The sequence below is a fragment of the Tiliqua scincoides genome, chromosome 3 (assembly GCF_035046505.1).
Source record: "Tiliqua scincoides isolate rTilSci1 chromosome 3, rTilSci1.hap2, whole genome shotgun sequence".
Classification (NCBI taxonomy): domain Eukaryota; kingdom Metazoa; phylum Chordata; class Lepidosauria; order Squamata; family Scincidae; genus Tiliqua; species Tiliqua scincoides.
Window position 1 is genome coordinate 186,752,815 of NC_089823.1, and position 14,077 is coordinate 186,766,891.

General features: G+C 41.9%; 1 protein-coding gene across 1 annotated transcript in view; it reads right to left on the reverse strand.

Moving 5' to 3' along the window:
* CFAP58 (cilia and flagella associated protein 58) overlaps positions 1 to 14,077 on the reverse strand; it is a 121,551-nt gene that overhangs the window by 79,308 nt on the left and 28,166 nt on the right. Inside the window, exons 9-11 of the mRNA XM_066621467.1 lie at positions 13,771 to 13,962; positions 3,190 to 3,351; positions 180 to 326 (exon numbers count right to left, since the gene is read on the reverse strand). Of these exons, the coding sequence (XP_066477564.1) occupies positions 180 to 326; positions 3,190 to 3,351; positions 13,771 to 13,962 (501 nt within the window). The remainder of the gene's footprint in view (positions 1 to 179; positions 327 to 3,189; positions 3,352 to 13,770; positions 13,963 to 14,077) is intronic.

Consider the following 14,077-nt stretch of genomic DNA (forward strand, 5'->3'; position numbering starts at 1 on the left):
CCAACAGAAACCTGCACTCAGAGCAGCTAAAGAGGAAGTACACAGCTAATGAAAAGGATTTGCTGAGAAGACGGACAAGTGCAGCCAGTCAGAAGACTTCTATCAGTCTAACTATTTAAACCGTTTCCTTCACTTCTGGTCAATCCTGGTGCATTGTTTTTTTAGTGGAAGTGCCTTACCTTCAGTGCCTCTTTCTCTTTTTCTATTCGCTGGTGGTCCAGATGCACTTTCACAAGTGCTGCCTCTTTAGCAGAGATCTCTTCTTTCAGCTGATCTACTTGATGTGTCATAATCTTCAGCTTCTTCCTCATTTCATTGATCTCATCCTAATAGGACAGAACTGAGAGTTCACTACACACAGTATTTGAAAAGCATGGTCTAAAAACATGTGGTGGATATTTTGTCACAATAACCACATTCTCTCCCACCTGAGAACTACGTCACTACGAAAGGAGGAGGAATAGATTGACTGAGGAGGCAGAGTGGGGCTGATTATTTGTATACAAACAGCTTGTGTATCCAACACTAACTTGACAAGTCCAGCATGGGGGAAAAACACTATAAACAGGCCCTGAAGAATGGTATGGAGAATTCTGAGATGGGCAATCCATTCCAAGCAGAACAGAGCATGTGAAGTGATGTTTAGCATGTAGTTGCAATGACAAAAAAAAATTACCTGCTGAATAGCTCCTTTTCATGCAACTGTTGAATGCACACAAACAAAAAAGCTAATAATTCTCAGGTAAATACATCAGACAAAAAAAGAGACTTTTGAAACTATAACTTGTCACATTGATACATCCTACATCACTCATGTGAACAGAAGAGGGGAAAACTGAGAGTAATTGTGAGAGAGATGGCTAACAAATGCTCAAGAAACCAGCTATTTTAAAAGCTGGTATACAATATGTTTCTAAATATACTATCTTAGTAATGAAATAGGAAAATGCCCCATCAATTTTTCAAAGGATGAGGTTATATTCAGATTAACAAGCAACAATTCCCACACCAGAGCAATCTAAAAATCGGAAAAATCCCAACCAATACGTCTTGTTGAAAGTCAGCCAATAACTCCTCTCTCTCAAAAGATTGTGTGTGTGTGTGCACTTATGATACCCTAGAGCAATGGTATTCAAACTGGTCAGTCGTGACCCACCAGCTGGTGCAGATCTACCCCTGCCTTTTAAAGGGGCAGGGGAGGGGGCGAGGGCAGCAAAGCGATCCCTAGGATCGTGTCGCTAAGGGGAGTGAAGTAGGGGTGCTTTTACTAAGTAGGGATGCAGCATGTTGCAGGGAGCCCCACACAGACCTCCACAGGGAACCCTTTAGCTTATAATGTTCAAACGGAGCGGTTGCAAAGCACTTCCTGTTTGTGAACACAATTAGGAAGTGCTTTGTGATTGCTCCATTTGAACTTTCTTAGCCTCAGGGAGCCCTGTGAAGGGCTGCACGGGACTCTCCACAACTCCTGCAAGTTTACTGCACCCCTAAGTAAGTAAAATCACCCCGCCACTCCCTTTAGTGATGTGATCCTGGGGATCGCTTCGCTACCCTCACCTCCTCCTCCACAAAGACTTACCTTGGAAGTAAAAGTCCTGAGAGGTTAGAGAATCACTGCCCTAGAGATCAGAAGTATCTGCAGGGTAGGACAACAGGGGCTTGCTCTTTATTAAATAACCTGAAAATGCCTACCTAGAGCTAAGCTCTCTCAAACAAGCTTTTGCCAATTTGCCTAACATTATTCCAAAAGAGAATGACAATTCTTTGCATAGTTTTTAAAATGAGCCCATCTTTGTTTTCACAGCCAGGAGACATGTTACAAAACTATAATATAGTTTGATTATAATAAAAAGGAGGCTTTAACCCAAAATGCCTTTTCATGTTCCTGAATTTTGCAATTAATGTATAATCAGTTCAATCAATGAATGCACCGAGTAGTATTCGCCCTATGCCCCTTAAGGTCTCTTCATTTGCATCTATTCTAAGGTCTCAAGTTATTAGCTAATTATTGAAATTATGAAAATGACACTGTAGCATAAGTTAAAGAAGGCAAACGGCTGCATATATCCAACAATGATATCTTCATCATGGTGTCAGGAAGAATGAGCTAAACTGGTGGCATCATGCACTATCATATGATCTTGTTGCCTCAATACTTTAGAATAAATGAGTGTAATGATAATCACCCTTTTTCACAAAAAGCAAGAGTTCCATTCCTTGGTAAGTGCATATCTTTGTCAGAGATATTGTGTTCAACTTTGGATTATGTGGTCTTACAGGGTGATCAGTGTAGCCAACGTCCACATGAATATGACGATCTCTAGCTCAGAAAACATTTTCTGGGTTTCTGTAGTAGGCCATGAGTTGTCCTACCTGTTTATATTATGGCTATCACAAATTATACAAAGAAAATAACTGGCTGTTTGGCTTCTGTTCACTCTCTTGTTTACTTACATAGAAGTTATACCATTACAACTCCTACTCAGATTCAGTTCTGTTTAATTTACCCTCATTAGCTTTGTATGTCTACCTATAGATACTTTTAAGACATCTATTTTCAAATTCTGCCAAGATCAAACAAACATATCATTGAAGATGTTTATCTCTAATGCACTCAAGCAGGTTCTCAGGAAAAATGGCTCCACCATCTAGAGGTGCAACTTCCTAGCTAATCTTTGGAGGACATCCTATCCCACACAGCCTTCCTGCAACCACAGAACTATGTGGTAAGTGTTTGAGTTTTTAAACTGTCTCCAGACATTCTTCCATCTTGCAAGAACACACAAAGGGATTGTCTTCTGGATGCTCCCCTGAAAGCATCTAACGGGATTTTGCATCTGCAAATGTTTGGGACATTTTTTATTTAGTTATTACTGTTTTTATATACCACCTTTTTCATAGATTCAAGACAGTTTACATAGGCAGGCTCATCTTAAACCCCATTTTCAATGGTTTTTTAAAACTATTATTCTATGAGAGAGACTCAAAGAGCCCTCCATTTCTCCAGATGTAGTCTCATCCTGGCTTGCCAGCCTTATGGGTAATGTTTTTGTGTAACTTTCTGCATTGGGCATAGAAAAATGGAAAACATCTCAGGGACTTCACTTTGCTTCCATTCCAGATGTTAACTGAGAATGGTTAACAATCAAAATGAGGAAAAGGACCTAAGAGCAAACTGCATTTTAGTACCTGAGCTTCGATCAAATTCTTACTGTAGAGGTTCCTGTCTGATCTCACAGCTTCATAGAGATTCTGCTGCTGTTTTAATTTTGTTTCAGATTCTGCAATATTCTTTTTGTAGTCAAATATTTGCATTTCCCGCACTTTGATATCTTCCATGTGATGGAGGACCTGTCACAGAAAGCTTAAAATTAGTAACACTAAACCAGTCTCAAGATAAGTAATGCTCTGTAGAGAGATGATGTATATATTATACTATATGCATATTAGCTGCAGATGCAGTTATTTCTTTCTGAATAGGAAAGAGGATGATTTATTTCCTAGACTTGAACTGAGAGCTAACTACAAATTACACACAGTTCTATTATTCCTTTTAGAGCCCAATCCTATCCAACTTTCCAGTGCCAGTGCAGCCACAATGTAGCCTTGAGGAAAGGAAACAAACATTCCCTTATCTAGGGAAGGCCTCTCTGATTGTCCCTCCTCCCCCACCCCACCGCAGGAAGCAGCGCATGCCCCATTGGCACGGCTCCACTGGCACTTGAAAATCTGATTTAGTCCCAGTGTAGTCCCAGAATGCAGTGTGACCAGGAAGAGAAGACATCACATTGCATTCTAGGACTAGTAAGACAAATGGAGGATTCTCAGAGTGACCAGGAAGAGGCTGCAGGCAGCTCAGTGGCTGCAGCCCTCAAAATGATATTTAAAAACCTTTTTTTTAACCTTATTAAAGCACAACCGCTGCATTTCCAGGGCTGCAGGCAGCCTTCTAAGTCACCTGCTGACTCTTCCTGGTTGCTCTGAGGTGCCTCCTTTTCTGTTAGTCCTAGAATGCAACGTGATGTCTTTCCTTCCCAGTTGTGCTGCATTGTGGGACTACACTGGAGAAATGGAGGAGCCTCAGAGCGACCAGGAAGAGTCTGCAGCCCTGGAAAAGCAACGGTTTTGCTGCACTAAGGAAAAGAAAGATTCCCCTATCTTTTAAAAGGGCATCCCCAATATCCATGGTATTCACGGATAACTGAAACTGCAGTTACTGAATCTGTGGATACTGGGGCAAGCCTGTATACTGCTTTCAGCAAAAAAACGGTAACAAAGAAAATCAAATAAATAGTTCCCTGTCCCAAAAGGGCACATAATCTATAAAGGTAATTAATGCATTCAAATCTGAAAAGATGCAGAAGAAACACCAGCATACAAGTCAAAGTTTTATTAAAGCTTTATAATGGAATTAAAACAATGAATATGGTACAAAATAATAGTTACAGGGCAAAATGGGGGGAAAAACCTTGGTTTTATAATTCTTGATGAGACATGAAAGCTTTTAGTCATGACAGGTTCACAGTTTACTGTAGCTCTGAATCAAAGAGCAAAATGCCTCAAGATGTTCTATCAATTGCATTTAGCTTGTTGGAAAATTCACCAAATTGACAACACAATAAACAGAAGTGTTCATTCTGTAATAGTTCTCATGGCGATTATAATCATATGAGATAAGAGCAATGGCAAGAAAAAAATGTGTGGTGACATTTATGTATGAAATGAAATTGAATTGGTCAATATTTTATTTCTTCTTGATGCAATGTGTACAAGAGATATGCACTTAAAATACATGTACTTGGTACTGGGTGTTTATCTGGAAAGTGAAGGGCCAGACCAATACCATGGCTATTGGAAGGACTATTGGAAGATGCCACAGATGTTTCCCCTCTCTACCCTCTCCCCTTTCTTTTAAAGAGTGCCTAAGGAGTTCCGCTCTCCTCCCCCTAACTGCTTTCTTTAGGGCTCCATCATGTACACGTTAGTGGTAGAATTCTTCCCCACAGTTTTAAGAAGCAAGTGCACTAGCTTCCCAGTTCGAATCAAATTACCTACTTTGAATTTTGAATACTTTTCAGTAGACGGTGCACCCTGCTTTGCCTCAGTCGTCTTTCACCACCAAATTACACAGAGGTGCCATTAGCTTTGCATAGGATCCTTGCACACTATTGCTGCTCCCCTCATGTGCACATGTTGTAATTAAAAAAAACAAACCACTGCCGGCAACAGATTGTAATCTATAACGGCTTATATTGCTATAAATCAGGGGTGGGCAAACTTTCAACTTTAGGGATCCTGGAACTTTAACGATTATGTAGGAGACAGAATTTCTGCAGGGGCAGCTTGTCACCTGCTATAAATTAATCAATCTTTAAGGTGCCACAAAACTCTGCCTTGTTTCTGTTGCTAAAGGCCAACACTACTAACCCTCTGAACTAGTTTGAAATGCTGCAACTGTCCCTACCATTATGGCCATGATACATCTAAATAATGTAAAACAAATTATAATGATAAAACTTGTGTTTACTAACATCGGCCAGGGAGGATTTCAAAAGACACTGACTAGAAAAGCATCTCTGAACCTTTCAGGAAAGAATGGTTGTTGAAAATCGGAAAAGTCATGAAATTAGTTAAGCCGACATGTTTAGGTCAGCCTTCTGTTCCCTAAGTGTAGAAAGATTTACTGCTTATTCTGATACAACAGAGGTAACCAAACAGGACTCTCCCCCCTCCCATAACCCCCTTGTATCTCCTTAACACCCTTTCCACTTTTTGTATTGTTGCCTTATTCTCACTTTATAAAGAGTAGGGGAGAAGGGGCTCTACAAAAATGCAACATTCTGGTTTTAAAGGGTTTTTGTAAGTGCTTCCACACTTGACTGTGCCAAGGAGGGGGGAACTCAGCTTCTGGGGAAGCAAATAAACCAGTGGGCACAGTATGCAAGTTATGCCCCTTGTAGCAATTGATCCATTTCCATTAGCCATATATATTTTTTGAGCAACCACGTTTTAGACACCACATGCTATTGCAAAAGGCATGCCAATCAGGTGGGAAAAATGAAAACTTTGAAAAGAAATACTGTTGATAGAGAACTAAGAAAATGCAATTACCTTGTAACAGACACACTAGCTAAGAGAGTACTTTGGATTCAAAGTTGTGCATATTTATTGCACAATAAAACAAAAGTCTGAAAATTCTTTCTTTGGCCATGCATAGGGAAGTATATAGTTATGTATGTACTTAGGCTGCAATCATTAACACCCTTACCTGGAAGTAACACCCATCAAATTTCATGGGGCTTACTATGAGTAGACATGCCTAGGATTCTGCTGTGTATATAAACAAAATAAGGCTATCACCTTACTTTACGCTTATATGTTTTGTGCGGCAACATACAAAAACAACTTTCCTTTGGAAAATATTTATCCATGCCTGTAGCTCTCTGTGTGGCAAGATATTAAAGGACAAGATGATTATCAGGCTTTTCCCTATTTCTTACACTGAGCCTTTTTTTACTGTTTCTGTGAAATAATTTCTCCTCATAAATATTTACATATCTGCTATGTAGAGTGGAACTTCATTTAATGGAATGGCCTGGAGATGCTATAGTGAACTTTTTGAGTAGCAAGAAATCCAAGAGCGCTTTTTAAACGGAGTCACCCTGACAACACTAGATGAGAACCAACCAGTAAAATCTGATCATCCAAAATTTCAGTTATCAATGGTTCGGCAAATGGTTTCTCCGTTACCTTGACATTGGATTATGATGGAATGAGTTGCTAGAAACTGTTCACCCTGTCAAGCATCCTACCAAAGTACATCAAGCTTTAATAAGAATTGGTTAGTCATAAATCTTCAAAGGAAAAGATAACATTAACGTTTAGAACAGCTACCCAAAAACAACAGAGCTTGAAATCAGCACAGTTTTCAGCACAGCGCATACCACAAATACCACAGCACATACCACAGCACAGAGCTTGAAATCAGCACAGCACATACCGAAAGAAATCAAGCAGAGCTGGTTTACAGTGGGGCCTCCAGTGCACTAGCTGCGGGGCAAAGGTTTAATTAATTGATTACTCTACCAGATACTCTGACAATCTCAGGAGATAAACCACATCTAAATATAGCAAGTTTTATTGCAGTAGTGGAGATGGTGCTCTATTGCATTTGTTGCTGACTACAGAGATACCTAAAATCGCTTACAGTTTAAAATAAAAAGCAGAGACACAGTTTATAACCTAACTCCTACCTTTTCCTTTCTCTTGCTAAAAACAAGTTGCCAATAGTAATAAAAGTGAGAACAAAATCAATAACATGTATTTCAAATCTGAAACTTAGCTCAATGATTATATATACCGGAGCAAATTAGAAAATAGGTCATTGAATGTGTAGTCATGCTAGTTGGGGAGCTGATGAACAAAAGTACAATTATAAACTACCTGATTACATTCTCCAAGTTGGTGGCTCAGAGGCTAACTTTTGCTTCGGTAAGAATTTCTAAAATTGCTGCATGTCTCTATGCCTTAGCATAAAGTCAGGAAGAATATTTTATGCGGATTTTCAATCTAGAAGCACAGACGTTACCTACTGTGATAAAAGAAACTTTCTCTTAAATGTTCAGCATTTTTTTCTTTGTCTGAGACATCATTGGTAGCCACAGCTAAAGATGGAATATTGGCAGGAGTCCACAATGGTGTCTGCCCTCAAACAAATTCTGCACAAATATACCTTCTACTCTTACTCAAGAGTGTGGGGAGGTTTGTTTGGCAGCAGTTCAATCAGCATTTTCAAGTGCTGCATCTGGGCAGCATCCAAATCAACACACATACCCCTGCACCTCCCTTGCTTGCTTTTGAACAAGAATAGGAGGCATGTGGAGATGTGTCAGAGATCCAGTTTATAACCAAACTACTACCTTCTCGTCTCTCCTGCTAAAAACAAGTTGCCAATAGCAATAAAAGTGAGATCAAAATCAATAATGTGTATTTCAATTCTGAAGCCTAGGTCAATGCAGACAGACAGCATTCAAAACACTCTGTGAACCTCCCCTTCCTATTCTTGAACCTGAATGTGAGGGGCATGGGGTGTAAGATTGAGTGCTATTCTGGTCACAGCACTCCAGAGCACCAAGGCCAGACAGTGGCAAAAATAACATCCCCATGCACCCTGCCTTTTCCTGCTCTTATGCAGAAATGGGAAGTACTGAGGTGGTTGCTTGGGTGCCACTTAGCCACAGTGGTCCAGAGCATGCAACTGAGGTGCTGCCAAGCAGTTCTCACACCTCCATTTTCTGCTCAAGAACAGACAAGGAAGCATGGGGTTTGGTTATTTGGTCTTGCATGGCCAAGGTTGTGGGAGTAATACAACATCAATCTTAGCTTCTGTCCCACTTTGGAGCTTAGAAAGAGATGGGGATGGCCCTGCTGCTTTAGGATGATCCCCGCCTTTGCAGTCCTGAGATAGGGAGGAAAGTGTTATTCACCCAGCTCATCATGTGAAGGGGGAGTGGCAAGCAAAACATGTGGATACCTGAATATTGGGCAAGTCAAACACAGTTTCTCTTAACGAAGCTCAATGGAATGGTTTCTCTTCAATGCTTTTAGGTCAGGCTTTTAACCATCATCATCATCATCATGGATGATAACCATCATCCACATGTGAAGGGATAAGAATTTTGTTCCAAGGCAGACCAACTCAATTCAGACATAAAAGGCAAGCAGGCTTCTCACTAGAGCTGCAGGCACATACATTCCACTCTCAGTTGTCCTCCCTTTTCAGGAAGTGGAAGTTTAAAGCTTCCACTTCTTATCTGAACTGAACTTCAATTCCATGAACAAATTTGGGAGTTGTGATTCAATGGTGCCAAATCAGGATCTGAAATGTCCCTTAGATCTCTGGTTATTTTACTTAACTGTGGTTTGAATAACTGTACTTCTATATTAGCCCATTGTGTTCAATAAGACTTAGGCTGTAACCCTATCTTACCCATCAGAAACAAACACCAGTATATATTAGGTATGAACTCAAAGACCTGTGGTTTGAATAAATCACAGTTCTGAATATACAAGCAATGCAGAACTGTATTTCATCAATGCATCATTAAACTTGTGATGAATGCCCTTCCCCCCAACCTTTTGCTTATTTCCCATCCCCCCCTTTTTGGACACTTCTAACTCTCCAAAAGCTCCTGTGCAGATTCAGCAGCCTTAGAGCTGCTGGAAAGTCCTCCTACAGCACGCTTGTTCTTTGTTTGGAAATTCCATTATTCACCAGCCTGTGCTGGATTTGGATTGGGGCAGCTATACTGCCTAGTGATAAACCTGCCTTGCATATTGGGCAGTAAGTAAAGGGATGGGATGGAGAGACCAGATAAAAGGATGGATGGCCAGGTGGGTCTACTCCTCCAATCAGGAAACTTGATGACATCATCAAACCTTGGTTATATAAGCCCAACCACAAGGAAGCTTTGTATGCTGTGCCACATTCTGATCTGATGCCAATTTGTAGGAGGCACATTCACTTACTCTCCCATAAGGACCAGAACATTACATGCTCCTCTCAGGTCTTTGTTTCTCAGGAATCAAGGGACTGACCAAGTTAGATGGGGAACACTCAAGTGCAGCTGCTAAAATAATGGAGTTCTTTATTGGTGAAGGAGCAGTTACTCATTTGGAGAGCAAAAAACAGCCCAGTGTCGGGTGGGCAAAAAATTGGGAGATTTTGCCTTGGGCGGCAAATGATTTATTGTATGGAGACTGAAATGCCTCTGTCTATGCCTCTTGGTAGAGCTGAAGAAGGAAAAGGGAAGGGTGCAACCTGCTCCTGTTTTGAACTCATTCTGACATTGTTATCTCAAAGTTGGCTTCGCCATATTTTCTGCAGTTATGTGTCTTCTGCAGAGGTCAAGAACTAAAGCAAACAGCCTTACTACATTGCCTGCCAGCCTCCCTGAACTGTAAAGCCAGAAGCAGCACACTTTGCTACCATTTGCATAATAGTATTAGTGTCCTCTGATCTGATGGCTTCCCTGAACTGAGACAAATGGACATTCCTGGCTGACGGGCAAAGCTGGCCAAGAGCCACTATCACATTTTCAATAGCCTTGATGAGCTTAGGAAGTTTTCCCAAACTGTGGCTATCCCCGCATGAGGATCATGCAATGCTGATCACTGCAATTTGAAATAGAGGCTGGGCAGATTGGCCTGCTCTACCCTCTTTAAATGTGAACTCCCCTGTGGCCAACCCTGGGGTCAACATTTCCTTCCTGGGCAACCTTCCATACCCTTTAAAAGAAGCACCCCAGTTCCGGAGTACAGAAAATAGCTACATCATCCTGAATCTTACTCTTGTCCTTTTGCTGAGCTTTCTGCATATGTGAGCTCTAAGAGTGTAATCTTCAAATTTGTTGCTGGCAGAACTCAAATAGGACAACATGCTGTCTGAGCATGCAGTTCTTCACAAAAATCAATTCACGGCTTTCCCTGTATCCCTTTTCCAGCAGCTCCTCAAAAATATGCATTCTTTTCCCCTCAATTCTCTGATCCCCCTCCCATCCCAAGTTCTTCATTCTTTGCCCCCGTCAAAAGTTACATATGTGCCAGTGCTCAACCCAGGAATCTGTTCCCCATTCAAAAGCCAAGCCTAGAGAACATAGTTCTTCATGCCCTCTACAAGAGAAATACATTCCATATTCTCTCACATGCAGAAACCTTATTTTTAGCCACAGTAGCTAACCAAAACAAAGACAGACTTCTGCAGAAGAATAAAAGCTACTAGGTAATAAAATCAGTTATTTGTTCTGTTCTCCTTTGACAGCTTAGCGACTGAGGCCAGCAGCAGCAGAGGCAGCAGAGCTTTCTCGGTTCCTACTGGAGAACTTTGGAACTCTCTTGCATAAGCTGTTCATTTGGCTCCCACCCTCCTGGCATTCTGGAAGCAGATAAAGATGATGGGCAGCCCAATCTTAAGGAGGGCTTACAGCAGCAGATCTCCTGATCCATTGTCGTAAATCCTCTTTCAGTGTCATAAATAGCATGCTGTGGGACTGGTGGCACAAATGGCTGGGGGTTCCTCACATGCTCCAGCAACACCCAGATGCTGCACTGGTGCAGGTAAGATAAGTGGTAGGGGCATTTTGTGGGTGGCTCAGAGTGAAGACTGGGCCTGGTAGGGGATAGATCTTGGCAGCAGCAGGGCACACCAGGATCCTATGCCTGTTTTCCTGGCCCAACATGCCGCCTGCCTCTCTTCGAATTTACACCAGCAAATAACTGGTGTAGGTCAAAGGAGACCCTCTAATGGTCAGAAAAAGTATTTTTACTTACCTCCCCCAGATCATCTGGTCATCCCTCCTCCCCACCATTGGATGAAGCATGCGTTCTAGCTGGTGGCACTGGATAGGACTGGGTGGTGGTAGATAGGACTGGGACCTCAATATAATTCCGCTTTTGGAAATTAGTCCTATCATGTGCTTTCACTGTTTTAAGTATTGATATTAATTATGTGGGAGATGACAACATTATTTTAATTTCTTTTTCTCCCCCTTTCTTCCCTCATGCATGTGCTGTTTGTGGCAAAGGCTCACCACTAAAAACACAATACAATATAAGAAACTGAAGTAAAAACAAACCTAACTCAAATAGGATATGAATCCAAATAACCTCCGTAAGCTGCCAGACAAAGAGGCATACATCACAAAGAGGCAAAATTATGCAGGGGATGGACAGAGTGGATAGGGAGATGCTCTTTACACTCTCACATAATACCAGAACCAGGGGACATCCACTCAAATTGAATGTTGGGCGGGTTAGGACAGACAAAAGAAAATATTTCTTTACTCAGCGTGTGGTCGGTCTGTGGAACTCCTTGCCACAGGATGTGGTGCTGGCGTCTAGCCTAGACGCCTTTAAAAGGGGATTGGACAAGTTTCTGGAGGAAAAATCCATTATGGGGTACAAGCCATGATGTGTATGCGCAACCTCCTGATTTTAGAAATGGGCTATGTCAAAATGCCAGATGCAAGGGAGGGCACCGGGATACGGGTCTCTTGTTATCTGGTGTGCTCCCTGGGGCATTTGGTGAGATACAGGAAGCTGGACTAGATGGGCCTATGGCCTGATCCAGTGGGGCTGTTCTTATGTTCTTATCACACAAAACTGATTTAAAATCTATTACTCCGATGAAGCTACAAGTAATCATAGCGTGAGCACACAATCTTGCCAGCAGAAACGGACTTGAAAACTAGCATGCCCATCAATGACATAAGAACATAAGAACATAAGAACAGCCCCACTGGATCAGGCCATAGGCCCATCTAGTCCAGCTTCCTGTATCTCACAGCGGCCCACCAAATGCCCCAGGGAGCACACCAGATAACAAGAGACCAAGTTTTATGCAGAGCTCTTCAACAGGCTCTTGAGTAAATAAAGCAGCATATTGCAGTTACATGGCAGGTCAAGCAAGGAAGAAAGCGCTACCTAAATAGGACAAAAGAACACAAGACAAGCAGGTTGTGGCATTTCTTTCTGCAGAAATTCACATGTACAGCAAATTGGATGCAATTTGCACCTTGAAAAGCAATTGTTGTTTATGGGGGGGATAAGGCTTGGAATCTGCAAGGCACATCTATAAATCTTAGAATATTAATAGCAATGCCATAATATTTCACATTCTTTCTGGATGTGCCCTAGTCCTCTTTTATTGTGGGGTGGGGGCTATAAGAGAAGGTTAAAGGAGATTCTGAGGGAGAAAAGTGCTTGCCTTGCATGTGTGAACCACCAGATACAACAAGAACAGACAATGTATTTATTCATTCAGCACCCATCATCCCAGCCATGGGCATTTACCAATCTCTTCAATGAAATTCCACAAACGGGGCAAATGAGGGACAATTAATGTCCTAGTGTTTCCTTCCCTATCCTTGCCCCTCTACAGCCCCAACCAAAGGGTGAAATGAAACTACACTCCACACAGCACTACAGTCCCATCCTCCTGGTAACAAGAAATCTTGCTCTTCGACTTTTCAATTTCAATAATGAAATTCCCACAGACATTTCTTTATAAGTTTACGCTTTTCTACACAGTCTTTTTCTTAAAAGCTTTTTCAGGACAATAGATACTGGATTTTGGGCTTCAGTGGCACTCTGAAGATGCATAGAACACACATTCTTTATTAAAATCCTTTTCCTCTAAAGACCACTAACAGCCCAATTCTATCTGGGGATGATGTCTTGAATGCAGGGTTGCTGGCACAGCATCCAATGCACCATCCTGTGGGAGAGGCAGGAGAAAGGGGTGGGAAAGGGAGATACCGGTTTCTGTGTTGGCCACTGCATGGTTTCCAATGGGACTGCTCAGAGCTACGCCGGTTCTCATCCTGGCATAACTATGAGGAGCCTGCTAGGAGTATGGGCAGCCCAGGATAGTGGCCCAAGATCCAGCAGCCACCACCCCATCCTGCCCTAATCTCTATCCCTTTCCTGTCTCTCCATTCTGCTGGTTGAAGGTCTGCACCACATTACTGGTGGCACAAGGCTTTATGGCTGCTGCTCCAGTGACCATGCAACAGCTGCTGGAGGAAAGGCTGCCATGACAGCGAGATCTTCACTGCACTTGCATAGCTAGCAGTATGCCGGCATTACAGCACAATAGGATTGGACCATGAGAAGACCTAGACAATAACCATCCATAAAAATCAAGAACTGAAAGGGACATCTTGTCAGCTCTGAAAACCAAATTAACTATGCCTACAACCAGTAATCTCTTACCTTCTGCGTGAGGTCACTGGCTTCATTAATATAGCGGTCTCTTTCCTTCTCCAGCTGGAAGATAATCTTCCTCTGCTTCTGAGCCTCATCTTTATAATTCTGAATTTCTTCTTCCAGGTTCTTCTTTGATTGTTCATGGAGTTTAACGAGGTTCATCTGCTTTTGAGTGACACTGGCAGCCTTGAGCAAGTTCTGCAAAGACAAGGCCAATATGGTCACGATACATGTTTTATAAGACTGCTTTGCTTTTGTCAGCCTGACACTACCTGTCATCTCTCTCCTAGTTATTCTACTTTCTTTTCCCTTT